The 23,632-nt window shown below is 36.6% G+C and overlaps 1 protein-coding gene across 6 annotated transcripts in view; it reads left to right on the forward strand.

Annotated features, from left to right (window-relative positions):
- The window catches only part of LOC131064983 (uncharacterized), a 109,120-nt gene that overhangs the window by 10,014 nt on the left and 75,474 nt on the right, over nucleotides 1-23,632 (forward strand). For all 6 annotated transcript variants that reach the window (XM_057999327.2, XM_057999331.2, XM_057999332.2 and 3 more), the window contains exon 3: nucleotides 17,061-17,140. In XM_057999327.2, the coding sequence (XP_057855310.2) occupies nucleotides 17,061-17,140 (80 nt within the window). The remainder of the gene's footprint in view (nucleotides 1-17,060; nucleotides 17,141-23,632) is intronic.

The raw sequence follows: 23,632 nt of genomic DNA on the forward strand, positions 1-23,632 counted from the left end.
GAGGAAAACACAGGGAAACTAGATCATGTATTCCCATAAGGAGAATAGGGATTGTGTAACAACACTTATTGGAAAACAACAACATCTAAGTTGTTCTAACCTAACCTAACCTAACCTAACCTGATCTAGTCAACAAGGAAGGAAAATCAAATAAAGCCATTGATTGGCTTGTCAAAGTAGCTTCCTTTTTTGGTAAGCCGAAGATACCTTTCATGTTCATTGACAACTAACTAGAAATGAAAAAATGATAGGCATCCAACAAGTTGTTGGAGCGCCTCTTGAAGGTCAAGAACAAAATAGCTCACCCACTTATGAATGTTCTCTTGGAGTGTGTAAGCAAGAAAATTCCGTTCTCCTTGATACTCATCTTTATGCTTAGGGGCAAGCATGACTAGGGGCGACTTGAGGATCTCTTCCTGAGCTAGATTATTGATGGGGTATCCTCTTGAAAGTGCCAAGTCCTAGCAATTAGCATTGGACCTACTATTGTACTCTACCTCTTTGATGTCTTGTTGTTTAGTAGGGGCTGGCTCTAGTGGCTCAACTGATGGTATGGGATCCTTCTCTTGTTGTTGTTGCAAAGAAAATGGGGAAGTTTGAGTCCCTTGAGGGGAAATGGGCCTTTGAGAGGGGTGTCCTTGTGGAACCATGAATTGATTTTTCTCAAGCCTAGGTTCTTGCAATGGAGAGGTTCCTCTTAAACTTGGAATTTCAAATTTAAGGGGTCCAATTAAGGATTTAGAAGGTTTACCCTACCTGAAGCTTGGGATTTCAAACTTAGAGACTTGAGGCGTTGATCTTTCTTCTTGCATGAGTTGCATCTCCGTGGTTGCTAGTGGTTTGATTTCCTCCTCTCTAGGAGCAATTTGCCTTGCAAGGCACTCTACTTGTTGTCTTTGAGCTTACATTTCTTGTTTGTGCTAGTAAGCTTGATAGGCCAACCCCTCCTACTACAAATCAAACTCTTGTTGCCTCTTGATATCATCCAACTGCCTATTGAAGTCTAACAATATGCTTTTGATGTTACTAATCTCCATATTATCAACCTTTGGGTGCTGACTAGGGTAGTAGCAATATTGATTTGGCATAAAATAAGCCTCTTGAGGTTGTTGTTAAGCATTTTTAGGTTGCCAAGAAGGCTAAGTAGGCATGGGAGGATGACAAGCATTAGGAAAATGTTGATATCCTACAGTTTCAGGGCTGTTTGGGATAAAACGAGGAGCATTCCTAGTTTGATATTGCTGGTAGGGAGGTGAAAAGTTTGCATTTTCATGGAAAAGAAGGGTCCACGGTATCTTGCCATACTGAAGCATAGAAGAATTAAGGAAAATTATCATGATGCTTTAAACAAGAGCAAAAGGTCCGCTCAAACATAGAACTAGGTTCATACAACAGAGTCACCCAATTTTGATTGCAGAGTTGCTTGATGTTTAGCGAATACTTCTTCAAGGCTGTAAAAGGCTGAGAACAACACCACTTTCTCAGTAGTTAACTGAAGCTTATCAGACTTGTTCCATCAGGCATGCTAAAAATTGTTGTCACATGAATTGTTGTTAAGCATTCTAACGACACAATGGAAACAACCTCAAAGTGTGGGACTTTTGCTAGTGAGTTTGAATTTTTCGGAGAAGGTTGGCCTCCTTTCTAATCTAGATGTGGAGTAGTGGTCCAACCCAACACTTAGTAAACTCACTCTAATCCTATTCCATGGACTTGCAAGAGAAAAATGAGAGAGAGAATGCAGAAATGAAAAGGGGAGGGGGTGCACCAAGATCAAATGGGTTTCTTCCTGCTTAAACAACACAATGCATCAATGAAAACAGTCACAAGGGCTTACATAGTTCTCTTTTCCACTTGCTTCCAAGGGCATACATGAAGGTTAGGTTTTGATAGGGTAATGGAAAGAAAGGAGAGATTCACAACCAATACCTACAAACATAATTAACACAACACACATGCATAAAAAATAGCAGAGACACATTCAGACGTGAAGGTAGGAGAAGATTACATAGCACATTCAAAGAGGGAGAAGAGGTAAAAATGATTGCTTTATTAACATAAAGGCATAAGCTTGTTTACAATTTTAGAATGCAAAATACAATGTATGTTGAAGAAATGGGGAAGAACCAATGTAAAGAGCCCTATTGGTTTCACCCCAATTTTCACTGTTCACCACTGAGTTATTTTGTCAAACAGTTTGCTTAAGAGCAGAATACAATGTAATGTCACCAAATTAGAGATACCCAATTTCTGCCCTAATTGAAGGGGAACAGGGGTTACAGATACCTGTTACTTTGACTGAAATTCTGCAAGTAAGTTAGAAAATATACAATAATCATATTTAATTAAATAGATCTATTAATTAGGAAACAACAATCATACATATGTAAGATATAGTTCTAATACAGTATTAAATTATGCCTGAGAGCTCAATCATAGAGGAGGGTGACTAGATAGGGTGCCCTAGAGACCCTCTACCCTAGGCCCAAGGGTGGATCTCATTCCCCCTTGGCCTCATGTGGTCCATACCATATGAGGTGGAATACCTATTGAGGTATCCTATCACCGTTTTCCTTAATCTTGTAACCCTTGTCCTATGGCTCATAATTAACACATTCATTCACCATGATAGAGAGCATGAGGGCTGTCACAATAGGGTGCCTAGAAAGTTTATCCTTCATAGGCCCAAAGGCAGCACCCTCTGTACCCCTTTTGGCCTTGAAACTGAAAGGTTTTGATGTAATTGCAAGATGATATTATTTACAAAAGAACAAATGTTCTTATAGCAATTACAAGGAATGATGTTGCTTAAATAAAACAATCGTCAAAAATAGAAACAGACTAATTGAACTAATATTGCATGTAAAATACATTATTGACCATTAATTAAGATATAATGATATTCTAATAAAATACATTATTGACCATTAATTAAGATATAATGATATTCTAATAGGCCTCATGGGACTCGCTGGTCTTATACCATGAGGTGGTGTTCCTAGAAGGTAATGCCAACACCGTTCCAATACTTGTAAACTTTTCTCCCTCTATCATGGCTAATAACACCCAGAATAAGTCAACAGTAATATATCACAGTTCTAATCTAGTATAACATATATGAGCATAATGTATTGTCAAACATGGGTATCAGAATACCAACAGTATCCATTATAAATGCGTAGAATATCGGCATTATGAATATGCAGAAATATATAAGTACTTCTATGCAGAAATAGTCATAAATATTGTTACAGTATTAAATGTATGTGCACAAGAAACTCATACCAACTGGAGTGTTAAGTCAAACTGCTGAGAGAGATGTCTGATATTCTTGTAAAATCAGAATCCTTCCTTTCCCACAACATGATCGATTATTGCAAACGGAAATTCACACGATTAAATGCATAGATATTTATGTTAAATTCAGACATTCAGATCTGCATATATCAGGCATACATATTTAAACAAATATTCATGCTTACCACTATATTTAATATATCACCCAAATTGTTATATGAAAATGCAGGTTACTTATCTCAGAGATGATATGATCTGAATTCCTTGGTCTTGTTCAATATCCTTCATGAATGCAGATTTCATGTATAAGAATTGCTCTCACTTTCTCCAAATGAAGCTCTTCCATATATATATCGCTCAAGAGGACGAATAGTCGCGTCCCTTACCTCTTCCCCAAATAAAATGTCTTCTCTAAACTAATTGCTGCCTCTTCTAAACTGATCACATGCCTCTTCATATCTGCTCAATGATATATTCATAGGTCTGTTGTAGCACACTTGCTCTAATTTGTATGCTGTTGTGTTTCTCTTTTTCCAGTAATTTGTAAATTTTTTCCATTTCAATGATTCATTATGGATACCTTTTTCTGAATTCAAACTCAGATTTCAGAATTTCTTATCCGCTCTTATTCTGCTCTTATTCTTCTCTTATTCTGCTCTAATTTGTTATGATCTGAATTGATGCCCCTCCAAATGATTTGGTCTCCTTTTTATTTGTTGTCATTGGGAGGGAGTCACACCTTTTCACTATTTCTACCCTTTGAAAGAGTCACAGCTATTCATCCTTAATTACTGTCTTTTGAAGATAAATTTTTATTTTATATTTCCTTAAGTCACTTTTATTTTCCTTCATTCCCCCCCTTTAAGTTGAGGATTGATTCACTCTTTTTATAGCTTTAATCCTCCAATAGTCATAACTCTTTAGTTTATGCCCTTTGACCATTCTTTAAACATAAATAAATTTATATTATATTATATTTTATTTTTATTATTATATATAATATAATATATTATTGTTTTAATATTTTAATTTGTTATTATTTATTATTAAACCATGACTCACGACCCACAAGCTGGGAATAGCATGATGCGAATAGATGTAACAGTTTCAAGAAACACTTCTGTTCAGCATCAGGAATAATAGCCAATATCAGTATAACTCCTAAAATCACAAATCATAACTTAATATTTAGCTCAATCATACTATTTATTTTCCTTTCCAATAAATCAATTCATACAATATTATACCCTTAGCGTACAAGTAATATGACACAATGATATAATCTTCTCCTTATAAAACGCCCAACAATAGGAATAATGACTCCACCTTTAATTAAATTCCTTAATCATTAGAAACTAATGGGCATCCATTAAGTTTTTTTAATAAATTCATCCCTCAATGACTTTCAATATAATGCTTGCTAGATGAATAACAAAACAGCAATAAATCTTCAGCATCTACAAATTGTCTCATTATCAGACTTCACAAATTTCCAAATCTCGATCATTAAACTCCAGTTGTGAAATCTGATTGACTCTGCTAATTATCAGCAAGGTAGGAATCTTTCACCCCCAAAACTAATCTTCCTAAGAGAGTTTGCTTCCTCAAGAGGCTGAGTTGGAACTAATCCCAACTCTAGAACCACAAGGGTTACTAGCAAAGAAAAGAATAGACTCAACATGCCTCAAATGAGCCTTTCACTGCTCTTTTATAATCTTCTGAAAACTCTTCAAATTCTCCCTTTTAGCTTCCCTTTCTCTTCATATTTCCCTTTCTTTTGTTTTTAATTTTAAACTCTAACTTGGGAATTAATAAAGTGGCCCACTTATAATTTTGCATTGACATAAAAGTGGTCACTTAAAACTTAGGAATTAATGACTTCAATAAATAATTAGAACATAATTTTAATATTCTAGTTATATTTCTAGGCCAATAAAAGGGGACATTACACAACACATTCAAAGGGTGAAGAGGTAAAAATGATTGCTTTATTAATACAAAGGCATAAGCTTGTTTACAATTGAAGAATGCAAAATACAATGTTCTTCCAAAGAAAGTGGAAGAACCAACCCTGTACAATGAGACTTAATAGCCTATTTATCGTCACTAGACATCAGGAGAAGCTAAGGCACATCGAGAATTGGTAACCCTAGTTCTATTTGCAAATCTAATAGGAGACTCTAGCAAATCTTGAGTGACCAAGGAGGCTTGAAAGAACATGCCTACCACTTGACCATGTTGTGGCACTAATGACTTTTGAGTTAGAGTGCAAGGCAGAGAAAGATTGCCTACAAAATCATGATTTGGGGAGGGATCAAGGCATCAAAGGTTTTTGCAATCATTGAACGAGTATGGGCCATATCTATTTTCTTTCAATCTACCTTAGAGTGCATTCAAGACATTTTGTAACTCTAGGGCTCGAGATAAGTTGGTTGGAGAAGTTGTTGGGCCTTAATGGTGATCACTATGTCTTAAATAATGCTATCAGGCTTAATTCCCATGAACAAAACTCACAGGTAGCCGCTGTTTGAATTTAAATGCTGATTGTGAATCTAAATTTGGCGTGGCCGGATTAATGGTGCCCATAGAATTTGATCGGATTTGAATATCTTGGCTTGGAGAGATTGATGCTTCAGGATCTATCGGTCAATTAGGTTTTGCCATATGAAAGTCAAACTTATACATCATTGGTCAGGGCTCACAATAGGCAATCCTTCTCGGAACAGAAGGGACACGTGCCATGATTGCGCACCATCATAGTCGTAGCTGGGTTGGGCTCCTTGTATCCAGTGATCACACGGTAAGGTGCCATGTGGATCGCACTATCGAAAGCATCCGTTTGATCAAGCATGAATCATATCGTGGGGCCCTTGACATGCGTCATGATCATGGAGCATCGCAAACTTGAAGAGGGCCAACCTTTTGGAGCTTGCAATATGGCTAGAATGAGTGATATCACACCACATGGTTCTGTCTGAATAAGTCAACGCTCGAGGGAAGCAGAGGTGATTGGTGGGCCCGAGACACATGTCTACATCTCGCACTGTTGTGGCTTGAAGTGGGCCAGCCATTTAGAGTCTTGTGATCGCACGATAAGGTGCCAGGTGGACAAGTAGTGACCATCTTCTTTGGCTAAAGAACAAAGGAATGTTGAGGCCCCCCTCCCCCCCAAGCAAAGAGACATGCATCACAATTTTGCACCATCACGTTTGTAGGTGGGATTGGCTCCTTGTATCGTATGATAGTGCAATAAGATGCCACATGGATTGTGAGGACCATCACCATTGACATAACTTAAGGTTTAGGATACACATGGCCAAATGTTGATAAGTGGTTGCACTAGAAAAGAGGGGCTGATCACTCGTTAGTATGAATGACTTAAGTTATAACTTGTGATCAAGAATGGGCGATTGCAAGTCAACAACGAATTATAACAGAGAGCAACAATAGCCATAAGGGTTTAGGCTTTTAGCTAGGATAAGGACATAAACCCTCTTGATGTGCATGATAGACTCTAGCTCTACAAGAATTATACTAGGCAACATGGAACGCCATTTGTACTCACAAGGAATAGAGTGCCATTTACATGGTCAAAGGAGCAAGAGAAAGATTTCAACAAGTTAAAGGTATGACTTATTAGTTCGCCCAATTTAGCATACCTAGATTGAAATAAAGAGTTTCATGTTCATGTTCATGTGTCAAATTTTGCTATTGGAGCCACACTAGCACAAGTCAGCCCTCAAGTTCTTTATCATTTGGTATTCTTTACAAGTTAATTATTTTTGAGTGCAAAATGCATTTGTAGCACCATAGAGAGAAAAGCATTCAACATGGTCTACTCGGTGTAGGAGTTTCAACACTATTTGCTAGCAACACCATTTATTTGGACCACTAGGCATTGCTGTACCTAGTAAACAAATTGATCATTTAAGGTCGAGTAAGTGGATTGTTATGGTTGCTTTAAGAATTTACTTTTAGAGTCTTTTTTCAACAAGGGGAAAGTCATGTCATTGCGGATCAGCTCTCAAGCATCAAGCAAGGAGAAACCCTGGAAGGTGTAATGAAGATTTCCTTGACAAGATAGCTGCACCTACAACCTTGGGGTGAGAACGTCAGAGAAGACCCTTCAACATCATCTTTTCCAAAGGATATGCCACTAGGAGAAAGAAGGAAAGTGGCACTCAAAACCAAATCAATTTGATTAATCAAAGAAGCTGGCAATCAAAACCAAAACAATTTAATTAATCAAAGAAGCTGGCACTCAAAACCAAAACAATTCAACTAATCAGTGAACTCTTGTACAGAATGGATTTAAAATAGATCATGAGAAGATGTGTGATGGGAGAAGAGGTAAAGAGGTGTGTCGGAAGAGGCACATGAAGGATTGGCTAGTGGACATATGTGGCTAGATGCCATTGCATGGAAAGGTTGTAGGTGGTTTGAGGTGGCGAACACTCCATTACAGATGCAAGCGAGTGGGTAGTTGGATGTGATAAATGCCAAAGTGTGGGGAAGCCACTGAAAAGGGATTTTATGCCACTTTCACTGCCACTTTCACCACACCAATTGCAAGAATTGTTCAAATGATGGGGACTAGAATTCATAGGTACTCTCAAGGTCATTCAATTACATGGATGTAGATACATTGTAGTGGCAATAGAGTACCTAAGAAAATGGACAAATGTGAGGGCCTTACTAGACAATACAACATTAATTACATCAAGGTTTATCTATGAGTAGATAGTTACAAGATTTGGTATCCCAATACATATAACTAGTGATGGAGAAGGGCATTTTTTGAATCATGTGATCCACCTAATGATGAGAGAATTTTGGATCTTCCATACCTTCCCTAGCCCATATTATCCAAGAGCAAATAACCAAGTAGAGTCAACAAATAAAGTACTTATCTCAATTATCCACAAATCTTGTGGGATCAAAGGTATTGAGTGAGAAGAAAAGCTGCTAGTAGTACTATAGGCTTATAGAACAATGTACAAGGTAATCATGGGACATACACCTTTCCAACTAATGTATGGACTAGAAGCTATGGTCCATATGGTACTATGGAGTACATAGTATCTAGTTGGAGAATGGCCATGGAGAATTAGTTGGATAACAATGAGAGTCTCAAATAAAGATTCTACTTGAACAAGCTAGATGAATGCAGAATCATGGTATTATAGGCAACTGAAGTAATGTAAAAGAGGAGAAAATATTTGCACAATAAACATTTTTGAAGAATGAATCTCAAGCTCATATAGTTAGTACGAAAATATAACAGCTGTAATGAAATCAAACTGGGCAAGTTTAAAATCATGTGTCTAGACGCTTTCAAGTTCAGAGAAATACTACAAAATAGGCCAATAAAACTAGAGAACTTAGATGGAACCATAATAAATGTCGTTGTCGAATATTGAGTATTATTGTTCATGGCCCTCTATCCAACTTTAGATGGAAATCTTTGGGTTTGTACTTTGTAGGTAATGGGAATGAAAGGAGAGGAAACCAAGATCACTACGAGAAAAAGGAAAACTAACCAAGCTGAGCCATCTTTGGAAGAAGATCCCACAGAGAAAGGTGACAGTGAAGGGGATGAGAAAGTTGAAATTATAGAAATAACTAAATTACCTTATGGTACCACACTTGTAGAAGCTCCTTTGGACCCCACACATGTAGAATTGTCCAAGGAGGCTTCACAACACATAGATGAGTGGTTGAGTCTTTTAGGAGCTCCCATTGATGTCATGGAGTGAAATATCCCTTTTTGGGATATTCCTGTTTTTTGCCCTAAAACAACAATTCCAACTTAAGATGAGAATTGCAATATGTTTATAAATATGATTTTATCAAAAAATGAAGAAAAGTTATGATCAAATCAATACATCATAGCATCATTAAAATTCAGATCAATACATCATAGCATATTCCTTGCAGCCAATCACATCATGAATTCCTTGGAAATGATTGCAAATGGCAATATCGAGGCTGGCCGTCCTTGAATTGCCGAGAGCATGGAAGGTGGGTTGCACTTCCACCACTTAGTCCACCTTGGAGGCTTTCCATCCTCCTTGATCAAGCCTAGGAGCATGGAAGGCTGTCTGTCCATTCCATCTCATGTTCAACTTGATAAGAGCATGAAGGTGGGCCGTCCTTCATCTCTCGTGAAATTGGAAGGCTGACCATCCTTTCTATTTGCAAGACACTTCCAGAAATTCAAAACTGTTTTTTCAAGGAATTTGCTAGATTATTGCTGAATATTATATCTTGATGGATTGACAAGCAATCCCTTGAATAATATTTGAATTCTCTATGAATGATTCTTAAATGAATTTCCATAATTATATATGGCTGAGTGTATTTCTGAAGTTCTGCTTTGAATCTATATTCTGAATTGATTTTTATATTCTGGATTCATTGATCCTTGATGCTTTCTCAAATGAATTGATCTCCCCCTTTTATATCGTCAATTGAGAGAGAGCCACACCTCTTCAAGTGGTGAGGGATACATCCCTTCATAAAGCGCTGCTTGTAATCTTTTAATTAATCGCCAATAATTATATTCCTTCTTACCTAGGTCGGTCCTTTACAATGAATTCTTTTAATTAATCGATGATAATGATGTTCTTTCTTAACTTGGTTGGCCCCTTACAATAAATTGCTATTATCCTTTTTATTTCATTGCCTAGGTTCTATTGATATAAAGGCCACAATCACATCTTATAAAGGCTGTGATCTGTTTATTATTAAGGGCTGCTAACCCTAGTTTGGTAGGGGCATGACATTGAGGATCCTCCCTTTAGCCATGCACAGGAAACAGAGCAGCAAAAGCAGTCACTTCCTACACAGAAAACAGAGTAGCAAACTTAGTCACTTCCTACTCTTCAGCAAGAGGGAAGTCCTCAACTGACGTAATAAAGTGCTCAACAATTGCATGATGAGTCAGTCCATAGTGGCAAGGATGAGATCATTTAGCTTTCCAACCAGATTCCGACAATCCTCTTGGTACTACCATTCAGTGGTATATTTAGGACTTAGAATCAATGGCATACATCATGTGTGAGGTTGCCAATATTACACAAAAGTTGGACAACACTCACTCTCCTTTTGTCCTACATGAGGCTCAGCGGATTTGACACTTTGTTGAAGGTGAGTGCCTTGAAGAATTCATTAAAATCTTTTACTCTCATGGAAGGCCTACCATAGAGACACCGAAGCATCAGTAGTTTCTTGTTCAAAGGCATCCTTCGTTTGGTGGTTCAGATGGCAAAGTTCTAGAAGCATTAAATTATATTGAGTATAGATTTTGGTATTTGCACCTCTTGCTACAAATTGAATTGGCAACACAAAGCACTATTGGGGCACAAATTGACGAGTTTGTGTGTATTTTCAAAAAGTTAAAAGAAGAATTGTATAATAAAAGTATTATGTTCTGAGCACAGCTTGCACAACATTCCCATCTCACATAATTGGAAAAGGCTAAGGTGGTTGACAAATATAGGGAAATTGTTGATAAGGATAAAGAAATTGCCGAATTGCAAGTTGCCAATTAAAAGGGAAAAGCTGAACTCATGGAGGCAGTAAAAATGGTTAAAACTTCTTGAGAAAGGGAACTATTGGCAATTCACCATTTGAAGCAAAGATCAGAGAAAGTCTACAAATTGCATATAGATGCTTCTTTTTACTCAACTCCTTCCTCTTCAGTGTCTATGCTACAAGGGATGTCCTTCTCACCTAGCCCTTCTGTGATAGTTTTGTCTACTTATTCTTGTCTGGAAGAAGACTTTTCTTTTGGAGGGGTTGATGTAGATAGAATGAAATATATATTAGTTATTAGTTATGTTGTAATTTCAGTTGGTTGGTGAGAATGGTTTAACGGTTGGAACCCTTGGCAATTGTTGACAAGTTTATAAATTCTTTTTTGTAGTTGGGAAAGAGGACTGTGTGGTTGGAAAATTATTCCTTTCCCCATTTTCATATGAGTAGATACATTGAATGAATAAAGAAACAACTATTATATGTTCTGAAATATGCTGTTATTCTCATATGAGTCATTTATGAATGCAGAAACTAGTTTATTGTGCTTAAATAATTGCATGATTAGATAGGTGAGTAAACGATGCAAAGAAGGTGGTTCATGGTACATGTGCATAGACTATGATGCTCTCAAAACAAGGTAATGGTGAAGAATCAATACCCCTTGTTTGATATTGGTGAGCTTCTAGATCAACTTCAAGGTGCACAATACTTCACCAAAATTGATTTTATGCTTGGTTATCATTAGGTTCTTGTCTAGTATAAAGATGTTTGGAAGACAACTTTCAAGACAAAAGAGGGATCGTATGATTAATTGGTTATGCCTTTTTGCAATTGGTGTGCAAGCTATGTTCATGCACGACCATAATCCAACATTCAGAATTTGCAAAATCTTAGCAAGCCTAAATTTTGAATGGGAAGCATAAATTTTAAAACTGAACTTTAATAATGAATGGGAAGCATAAAGAATGATTCTAGAAAATACATAAGTCTTTTTTGATCATTGTAACATTACTCGAAATTTGGATTGGCCTGAGAACCAAAGTATAAATGTTATTTAATTATTTGGGAAACTTTAAAAAACTGAAATATTCATAAAATAGGCATTCCAACATTTGGAATTTATTTTGTATTCATATTGATGGAGCATTAAATTGTTCTATTCTTGGTTTCCTATGGGCAGTCTCATTGAGGGATTGCATTTGTGCTGAAAACATTTTATTTTCTTCATTAGCAAGTGATTTGTGGAATGGAGTAATAGTATACAACAGTTATGCATCTTATTTGATTCATATTCTACCAATAATTTGTATGTTTATATCTAATTGATATTATCCAACATATTTGAATAATAATATTCAACTTTAGTGTCTTTTTGAAGGATTTATATTGTTTGTGTAATTTATTATTCAGTCTTCTCAGTATCATTATTTATAATATTGATCCACCATAGGCTCTCACTTCACCCGTAGGGGATCTTGGTGATAGGAAAGTGGTGAATTATTTATAATATTCATCGACATGTACTTTTTTTGCTTGGGCTTGTTGGTATTTGTGAAGTTTTGGGTGGGTTACTCAATGAGTATTGAAACTCAACAATGAGTTTTTCAGCAAGTGACCCCTTGAGCTTTTAAATTATGCATGCACTCGATGAATGCCATCTTTACGCCCTTCAATAGATTCATCATCACCTTGTTGGATAATATCAATATCTTCAACAAATCTTGGGAGAGGCATGTCAAGCATGTCACACGTCTTAGGCATATTGTGTTAACATAATGGGTAAACCATCTTAAGCAAGTATAAATTCAGCAGTTTGCATTTAGTACTTGGGCTACATCATTGGCTATTGCTTACAAGTAGATCCAAAGAAGAATAAAATCATCTAAGACTAGTTAACTTCATGCAACTTCATAGAGCTAATGGGTTTTCTTGGACTTGCACACTACTTGTAGAGATTCGTCATTGGAATTTTACAAATATCTTCACTGTTGCATAAAATCTTATAAACCAAAGTAGTTTGATGATTTACACTTGCCAAACAATATACCTTTGTAGAGTTCAAATGACATTTTTATGTTGGGCTTGTATTGGCCATGCTAGATATTGTGCTGCTCTTCAAGATTCAAATCATGCATGAAGTTATGCACTTGATGTTCTACTCAACCAAAATGGGCGTTTGATTGTGTATAACCCAAATACATTAAACAACATATTTCAACATGACTTCATCTATGGAAAACAATTGTTGCCATTGTGCAAGCTACTAAAGAATGGTAACATTAAATTCTTGGGATGACAACCATCATTCACTTTGATAATAAAATGCTTTAGTTTTTGCATACACAAAGCAAATTGGAGAAGACATGCCATATAAAGTGGGTGACATACTTAGAACAATTCCATCCAGTCACTAAAATTCTAAATTGAAGTAGGAAAAAGATAGTAACTCAACGGATTCTCTTAGCTACCCTTTTGTGTACTTGTCATCTGAGTGTTTGATAGGAGAAGTTAGAGCGTCATATAGTGGGTTTCCCGTTATTCAGCTAATCAAAATTTTATGCAAAATCTATAGTACTCTCACATAGGGTGATGAGATTGCTGATCATTAGTTGGCTAACTAACTTCTCTACAAGCTCAATCATTTATGTGTTCTTGTCAACACAGCTCATTAGTGGCTCATTTGGTAGGCAGACTATTACAAGACAGGAGGCTTTAGAGTAAGCAAGACTTTTCTATGCTTCAACAATTTTTTTTTTGGCCTCACATTTGCGCCAACATTGATTTCCATATCAATTCATGCATCATGTGCTGCCTTCCCAAGCCAACTAATGACAAAGCACCAAAATGACACCATTGTTAGTTCTGGCCGGCCATGGAGTCCTATCTAGTCTAACTAATGACAAAGCACCAAAATGACACCATGTTTGTCACTGTGGATTTATTTTTGAAATTGATCATTCTGATCACCAATTGAAGTGGTCTACAATTCCATTCTTAGAAAAATGGATAGATAGAAGTGGTCAATCACACCCTTGTCCATGTGTTGCACATGTACAACAATGCACAACTATGCACTTGGGACTATTATGCAATCTTATAACAGACCTTTGCATAGTTCTATGAGGCATGATCCTTTTAGAAATGTCTTGGGTTTTAGACAGCTATTAACTTTTTTCTTGAACTACCTGGTACAATGTTGTGCTTGAAGGAAAAGCAATTGGACAAGGCAAATAACTTTTTGCAACATGTCCAATATGCTCGTCTGTAGGTTTAGTAAATACTGTTGAGCTTGTGCCAACAATATAAATATAAAGAGCAGTGTGGTGCTCATTTCACACCTAATTAGTTTATGATAGGTGAGAAAGCTTGGTTGGAGCTAATGCCTTCATTCTTGATCTGCCACTATACTTGGATCTTCCTCACGTATTCAATGTAGAATTCTTAAAACCATATTTTCTATCCTCATGTATTCTGCCACCATACCTGGATTTTCTTGAAACAGTGGTATCTTCGAACCCTTTGAGTTGGACTCTGAATACCCACATCTAGTACAAAAGGACTAGGCCATTGAGACTACCACTACACAACAGCAATGCCACACAATAGTTGTTTTGTCACTTGTGTGGTCAAGACAGACCAAATTGCCAATTGTGTCAAGTGGTACAACCTTCAACAATTTAGAGCTCACTTTCTCCATTGACAGTGATGTGATGGAGACCATCACAAACTTCTGAAGAAAGGGCAAATGATTTGGGACACAATGGGTCAAGCTGCACCCTAAGCTTAGCAGTGTCTAGCATGTTGCACAAGTCCATACCATGTTGCACTATGACAGCACTACTTCATTCCCAATGACACCTAACCTTAATGTGGTCTTCTTAGTAGATCAGTGCCATATAGCATGATGCTGCGTTCTATACCCAGCTTGTTTGGATCACCTACAGTTGGCACACAACTTTGCACCATGTTGCACCTTGTCAGAGTGTTCTTTTAGGATTGTGCCAAGTCACCATATTTGTCTGCACACATCCACTTGGGAGATACATTGTCACATCTAGAAGGTGGCAAACCATTAGCTGTTACTCCAAACCAACCATTTTTTAACCCTTCTTGATGTAACTATTATCCTTGTAAAATACATATTATACATTTGTAACAACAATTTTGATACACAAGTTAGATGTCATATCTCTCTCTTGAGAGTATGTCTTGTACATGATACTGACAAACAGTTTGTTGTTTGAGTTTTATTATTTATTCTTGCATGTTACTCTCTGATTGTTATATCCGACTCATCGTGAATATTGCTTCCACTTACAATACATCTGGATGCTTAGAGTTTAGAGTATTGCGTCGTGGAGACTCCCTGGGATCAAAATTGGAGCTCATTTAGAAATTATGATTATTGTGAAAAACATAAGCGTTGGTTACTGTGCAATTGTGTTTAGTTGCAATGCACAATGGTCTTCAGGTTTGGAATTTCAAATAGCAGCTTCATTTTTTCTTATGGTCAACAGTAATTCATATATGCCTGAAGGGAAAAACATAAGAATTGGTTACTATGCAATTTTGTTTAGTTGTAATGCACAATGGTCTTCAGGTTTGGAATTTCAAATAGCAGCTTCAGTTTTTCTTATGGTCAACAGTAATTCAAGGCAACTTATATGCTTGAAGGTTAATCAGATAACCCAATAAACTATATTTACATATATAATCTCTATCTAGTATCTACATTTGTATTGGCTTAAAGCATTATCTTTCCATATGTTTATATCCTTGTCGAAATCTTTGTCCAATTACGGGATGAGTAATATGGGAAATAAAGACATATGCCAGTGCCTAAAAGCAAATCTATATCACTCTAAGCGCTGAGAACACAGTAACTATAAACCCTTCTCATGGTTTCACACTGAAGCATGGAAAAGTTCAATTTCGGGAGCAAATGCCTTTCCCATTAGTTCCTATGCTATAATGGCTTATTAGCAATGGTACACATTGCATGATAAAGCAATAGCAATAATTTGGACCAGAGCTAGCATCATCGTGATAGATATCAATTGCCTCAGAAGATATGCCCTTCTGAGCTTGTTAGGCGAATTATAATGTATCATGTAAAATCTAAGAATTACTTACAGTGCAAAGTAGCTAGCAAGCAATTGGCAGTTTTGGATGTAAAGTGTTAATCACAAGCTGCAACAGGCTTCAAGTTTGGAACTTCAAAACAACGTATATAATCTTTCTTATGATCAGTTGTACTTTAAAACAGCTTAAATGCTTGAAAACTCAGCAGACAACCTAATAAACTATATTTGTGTCTACATTTGCATTGGTTGAAAGCAGCTTTTTCCTGTCTATTAAGTTTGTATAGGGTGCAAGAGCAGCATCGTCCATTTTTTAACTACCATCGTTGAAAAGTGTTCTCAGCTTCAGTAGCATGGATGCTTACTCTTTTAATGTAGAAACAAAAGATTAAGCAAGGACACTTAACTGATTTTCAAGGAGATTGATGCACACAATATATTTTTATTCTATTATAATTGTTAGGAAATCTTATATTTAGAGTTGTGTCTTGCAGCTATAGAGGGTTATATAAGATGATTTATGTAATTGAATAGAACAACTGCCTGTAGTTTGAATGATAAAAGTCACCTTTTAATGCAAGAAAAGCAGTTTTCCCATTGTGGGAAGCTGTTTTTGTTATCGTGTAATCATTGTCTACTAATGTAGTACCATTTACCACATATATAGATCTGTTTGGTGTAAGCCTGTAAGGCATTAACAGTGTATGTCACTAGTATTTCTCAATGCTATTCTCCTAAATAAAAGATCGTAGCTAGAGCATAACAGTTACACGCTGTTATAATGATATATGGTAGTTCATTGTTCATTTGATGAATACAAGCAAGTGAAAATTCACAAGGCGTCTTATTTCCTTATGAAGCATTGTTTGCTGTGTTATTTGTAAAATAATTCATGCCTTCTCGTTTTTTGTTAAACATCTGATTACATTATTTCTTCACATTTGCCCTCATGCATATGGATGTGTTTGTTCAATCATTTTTAAAGCCTCAAATCCTTGGTCAATCAAAGTGAGTTTAAATTGGAAATATAGATAAATATTAGATGACATGTTTCTAAAATTTCCTGTAGCTCTTCTTGTACATGAATACTCATTTCTAGAACATGTTTTTGGATCATTTTAAGTGTGGTTTTACTGGATACAGGAGGCAAAGACTTGATGAGATGTGTGTACAAAGATTTCCACAATACTCAAGGACCATGATACAATCCTGGATACTTCGAGGTAAGAACTTAATGTCTGTCATCTTGGAATCTGAGAGTTGATAACTCATAACATTCAAGGACAGAAATTAATTTCTTGGGAAGGTAAAATGCTCTTATATTGATTATGCTGAAAAGCAATGCGCATATAGTAAAAGTGCAAGGAAATTTACAACATCCACTAAGGATAATTTTCAAATTGTGATTCTAGTGATGCTTATGTTATGTTTTAGGTAAAGTGCTGTTAAAGTTGGATCGGATTTATATATATGGTATTTTTCAAATTTATAGTCACTTAGGTTTAATCTATAATATTATATTACAGAATATAATATAGATTACAAATGTCTTGATAAATTTTCAGATTGCAATGTAATATTGAATTATGCACAGTAGTATATATGAATCAGGATTTCCTTCAAAGCTGATTATACTATATATATCGAACTATTCATAGTTTGAATTATATTATTTATGTAACTGTAGATCACACAATATTCTGCACAATATCACAAACTTAGTGTATTGCAGATCGCTCACTTATGCCACAATGATGTCGACTGTACTCTTAATAATAACGACTGCATACTTTATAATATCAACCTCATATCTCAATCGAATGGAATAGAGCCGATGACATATGCACTCTATGGTCAACACAGAGTCACGGCTCTATGTGGAACCGACATGGTTCCTGAAAAATAAATTGAATGAATGATTCAATAATCGGATAATTACATTGAACGATATACACACGTATATATAGAGGTTACAAGACAATGTTCTATAATTAGAACATAACGTTAAAGTAAAAGATTAAAGAGCTAAATGCTAAATTAAGCGTGAAAGCTAAATAAAGCTTAAAAGCTAAATAAAGCTTAAAATCTAAATAACTAAAAAGAAAAAGCGAAATGCTAAATAAAGCTTAAAAGCTAATTAACTAAAAAGCTAAATGCTAAATAAAGCTTAAAAGCTAATTACATAATAAAAAGCTAACTTAACAAGCTAAATAAGTCGACAACTTAAAATAGAAGATGACCACTAAAAATAGAAGATGACCATTATAGAAGAGATGAAAAATAAATTGAATTACTGAAGCTTGAAACAATGATTTTGAGGAAAAAATCAGCAAACCCTTTTGCATAAGAGTACCAACTCCAAAACTGACTACAAGATACCACAGTTGCAGATGTTCGCCTGGCAGGTGCGACCCAAAGTGACTGCAACAAAGCTCAATTTTTGAGGAGAAAAATCAATCAAAACCAGAGAACTTCGCGAATCACAATTCCCACGCGAACTTCGTGTATTACAGATGATTTTTGAGGAAAAAATCGTAAAAACCAGCAAACAAGTTTTGAAGAAAAAATCGTGAAAACCTAGAAATCTCACGCAAGCTTTGCGGATGACAGATAATAATTTTTAAGGAAAAAAATTCAAAACCCTGCGAACAATTTTTGAGGAAAAAAATGTGAAAACTAACCAAACAGGAAATTTGCTTGTCACAAAGCATAGAAGGCTGACTCCTCTCCAGAATGCTCTGCAACATGAGTCTTCTCTTGTTCTTGAGACCCTCCCAGCCTAGATTGCACGGATGCCAACAATTTCCTGCAATCTTTCTTCATATGGCCAAACTGGTGACAGTAGTTACATTGTACAATTTTCTTCTTCGAAGATTGCGTATATTGACCTTGCCCCTTCTGCTGGAAGGATTGACCTTTACCCTTGTTCTTATCCAAGACTTCAGCTATGAAGGCTTGTTTAGTGGACGAACTAGCGTTGCTTCCAAATTGCTGCTTCCATTGATCCTGCTGTAGAAGCTTGTTGCAGAGATCAGGAAACTTCAGATCAACACTAGTAGATGAGATATTGAGAGTATCAATGAAATGCTCGTAGGATCTGGGAAGGCTTTTCAGCGTGATCAGTACCATATCCTCTTCCACCATGGTTCGGCCTATAGCTTCCAACTGGTCACGACTCTCCTTGATCTTCATGAGATGTGCCAGGATAGATGACTTCTCATCCATCATGATAGAAAACAACATATTCTTCAAAAAGAAAGCTCGACTCTTGTTGGACGTTTCATGAAGATCCTTCAAGAGATCCCAGATCTCTTTTGCTGTTTTACCCGAAGGCACCTGTGGGAGTTGATCATCTGTGACGGAGAGTTTGATAAGCATGACAACCTCTCGATTCTTCACATCATGTTTGTCTTGATCATCACCTGCTGTTGTAGGACGAGATTCCTTGCCCAAAACAAGCTGCTCAAGGCAACGATACTCAAAGATCGATAACATGCACTGTTTCCAGGTGTTGTAGTTGAGGCTGTTGAACTTTTGACTGTGTTCCAACATGATGTTGGTTAATGATGCCATCACGAAAATCAAGGTTGATCGAGGTCAACTGAGTGAAAGCAAGAGACAAAAGAATCTGATTTAAAAAAAAAATCAGAATAGAAGAAGCTGATGAAAAAAACTGAAACCCTATAGGAGAATTCTGACACAAATTCCAAGGCCCGAATTTTGAGGTTTGAAAGAAACCCATAAATTAAATTTTTTTGCAAACTTAAAACAACATAAACAGAGCCCAAAAGACAACAAAATTCCCTACGTCCACAAAATTAGCAGAAATTGCAAACTATTTTTAAATTCCAAGGCAAATTCGTTGGCACAAAATTCAAGGCACCCATAAAAATCTGAGACCAACCCAAAAAAGCTCTCAAAAAACCCACCAAGAATCTGAAAACAAAATGCATATTCAACGGCTCAAAAATTGAGGCACGGAAAACGATGCACCCAAAAAATATGACGATGACCCAGTTGAAGTCTCGAAAAACCCACCAAGAATCTACAACCAAAATAAAATTTCGACTTGTGCTGAAGGGTCAAAACCCTAGTCGAAAATTGTAGAAACCCTAGGAAAATTTTCAACCTGCAAAAAAAACCTCCATGTTGCAGGCCCAAAAATCTCCAGAACCCTAAAAAAACATGAACTGCTGCCCAACACAAAGAAATTCGCCCACGAACTAGAAACCCTTGAAACCCCTTAAAAAGCTTTAAAAAAGCAAAATCGGTTTTTATAAAAAAACAACTAAAAATAATCTAAAAAATATTCCAAAAAAAAGACCATGAATTTTTATTAAAAAATTCGCCAAACTTTAAAGAATCCCATCGATCCGCTCTGATACCATGAAAAATAAATTGAATGAATGATTCAATAATCGGATAATTACATTGAACGATATACACACGTATATATAGAGGTTACAAGACGATGTTCTAGAATTAGAACATAACGTTAAAGTAAAAGATTAAAGAGCTAAATGCTAAATTAAGTGTGAATGCTAAATAAAGCTTAAAAGCTAATTAACTAAAAAGAAAAAGCTAAATGCTAAATAAAGCTTAAAAGCTAATTAACTAAAAAGCTAAATGCTAAATAAAGCTTAAAAGCTAATTACATAATAAAAAGCTAACTTAGTAAGCTAAATAAGTCGACAACTTAAAATAGAAGATGACCACTAAAAATAGAAGATGACCATTATAGAAGATATTAATATTATTTTAACAGTTCCACATAGAGTCGTGACTCCTATGTGGAGCAATGACCATTGATAACCATTGATAATAATAAGCAACGTTTAATCAAATAATTTGTAATCGGTATAATTAGTGTGACCGATACTATGATTTGATAAACAACATTTAATCATCGCACTTGCTAATTGGTATACAAATATAATCGATGCTATGTATAATCCGATTGTCATATAGATGATTATGGAGCAAATCGATCATCATATAATATTGTGATCTGTGATCAGAATACGGATATTCAGTGAAGTACCGTCAAGGGTAGGAATAAAAGAATTTATCGTACAAATGTCTAAGGCTGTGTTGACGTGTCTGAAATCGCATTGCTGCAAACTCCATACGGCCAACGTAGAATAGAATAGCCGACTGATTATCCTACTCTCTCTTGAGATAAGGAAGTCTCTAATGCTGTTTTCTAAGTTTGATCAAAGGAGACTACCTCAAGGTTTCTTTTGTCAGGTCTTGACTGCGGGATCTCTCAGTGGCTTGATGTGTTTATGCTGGAAACACAAGGGGGACTTACGTTTAACTGGCAACAAGCTAGTCTGCTGTGATTCTCAAATTATGCAATAAAGAGCAAAAGGAAAGGGTTAGGAGATCTAAAACTAACAACACGGGTATGCGGGTAGACGGATTCAACATAACCAATTCCTGCTTGGCCAGAATAGCTCACAACCTTGCAGGAACGGTGCAATCTTCAAAGGAACTTGGAAGATTTTCAGATTGGAGACGCACGGCTAAGCACCCAATTCCGGCGCAGCTCAGACGGACACCTGCAATTGAACTAAGCACAATCGAAGGCTCAGGTTAACCACACAAAAGGATACACAATCAGTATATCCTTAGTGGTATGAGCCCGAATCTATCAAATACCTGCACACCCAAAATAGAAAGATCTATCTAAAATGCTGAAAGAAACCATGCAAACAGGATGAAAACAAGACAATAAACACCAAATCAATGTTTACATATTGATTTCAACTGCCTATTACAACAATTTCTGCAGCATCTCTATGCTACTGCTAAGATCTAACCTATTCTAACTCTAAAATCTAACTATCTAACCATCTCCCTATCTAACAATCTCTCTCTCTAACAATCTAACAATCTAACTCTTTGCAGAAGAAAGGCCTCTGCCTTTTATAGATATTACAATTTTGAATCAGAGGCCAGGATGGACTGCATCCAAGGGTCCTGATCTGCCTTCCAGAAGCTGACAACCTTGACCCATGCTGAATTAATTCTCAGTTATCCAACCAGCAACAATCTCAACTACCTGCCACTATTTGGCTTTAATTCAGGTCTATCCAATCTTCTTGGTGGTTGGGAATAATTATCCACAAAAATATCTTGCACGGGACCCATAGGCAGTTTACAATAAAGTAGTTTCAGCTTTAAGACTGAATTTTTGGATTTAAATCCAACTGTGTGCCTTTTCTCGAGAATGCATAAACTTGCAGCATTCAGAGTGTTCTTTTGCCTTTTGCCTCCAATTTTGCCGGTGGACTTCATCTTTGTTCAACGGCACGGTTCCCAATGCTCGGCTGTTCTTGCGCTCCTGCATCTTTTCTTTTCCAATCTTCAGCGCCTGGCCTTGAATTGCGATCCTTCCTCGGTTTGCGCTTTCAGGTCTTTCTCCTGGTTCTTCGATGACGTCCTGCGATCAACCAATTTCACTTAATTAAATCAATTTGGAAAATTAAATAATTTAATTTAACAAACATTAAATTTAATTACGATGTCTGGCTTGAGAAGCTCTTTGCGGGATGTATCTTGAAAATGCTTCTCTTCCTCTTCGATTGTGAAATCTGATCCTTGGTCTTGATGGTGTTCGGGCGATTTACTTCTACGCGTTTTTACCTTTCGAGTCCTGGACGTTTTGAAATCTTCTTATGGCGCGATTCGGAGATTTGGAGAACTTCTGCAAATTTTAAAATCATAACACTCATGCTTTTCTGGTGAATTTTGGAGAACTTAGACATTTTGAACTGGAGATATTTTCGGAACATGGGGAGTTTATGCAAACTGAAGGGTAATTTTCGGACCTTGAACACTTCTGCAAATTAAAGACAACTTCGGATCCTTTGTAAGATTTTGCAAACTCGGAGCATTGAACGTTTTTTGCAAGTTTTCAAAACCTTTCACTTTTGGCTCATGGGTCCGATTTTGAAGACTTAAGGCGAATTTCGGACCTTGCCATCCTTTTGCAAATTTCGGAGCTTACAGGCGTTTTACAAATTTCTGAGTTTTAAAATTTCGGGGCTGGGGTCCGAAAATGGGTGTCCAAGGCAAACTTCGGATCTAGAGGAGCTTTGTAGGATTTCGCACCTTTATACCTTTTTTTCGATTTCGCCCCATGGTCCGAAAATGGACACTTTAAACGATTTTCGGGGCTTGAAGCGCTATCGTCAGTTTTCGGACCTAGTGCGTCCTTTTTTATTTCGCGTTTTTAAACCCAGGGGTCCGAAAATGGGTATTTCGGGTTTTCGGACCTGAAGCGTCCGTTTTTTAAAACTTTTCGCCCTGTTCAAAAACCTCGGACCTGAGGTCCGAAAATAAGGTTTTAAGTGATTTCGGGGGGTGGAGGCGTTTTTGCGTTTTAAACTTCGGACCTGGGGCGTGTTTTAAACATTTCACGATTCACTTTAAACCCAGGGGTCCGAAAATGGGGTTTTAAGTGGTTTTTCGGACTTTCGGACCTGAAGCGTCCATTTTAAAACTTCGCGTTTTCTTTTATTTTCTTCCAAGGGTCCGAAAATGAGACTTAAGTGATTTCGGACCTGGAGGCGCTTTTGTAAAATCGCGTTTTCACTTTTCGGGCCTAAAAACGCGTTTGGAAATTTAGAAGAAACTTCGAATTTCGGCCCTAGGGTCCGAAATTGGTGCTTAAGTGATTTTCGGACCTGGAAACACTTTTTGCGATTTTG

Source organism: Cryptomeria japonica, chromosome 6 (assembly GCF_030272615.1).
Source record: "Cryptomeria japonica chromosome 6, Sugi_1.0, whole genome shotgun sequence".
In the NCBI taxonomy this organism is placed as follows: Eukaryota; Viridiplantae; Streptophyta; class Pinopsida; order Cupressales; family Cupressaceae; genus Cryptomeria; species Cryptomeria japonica.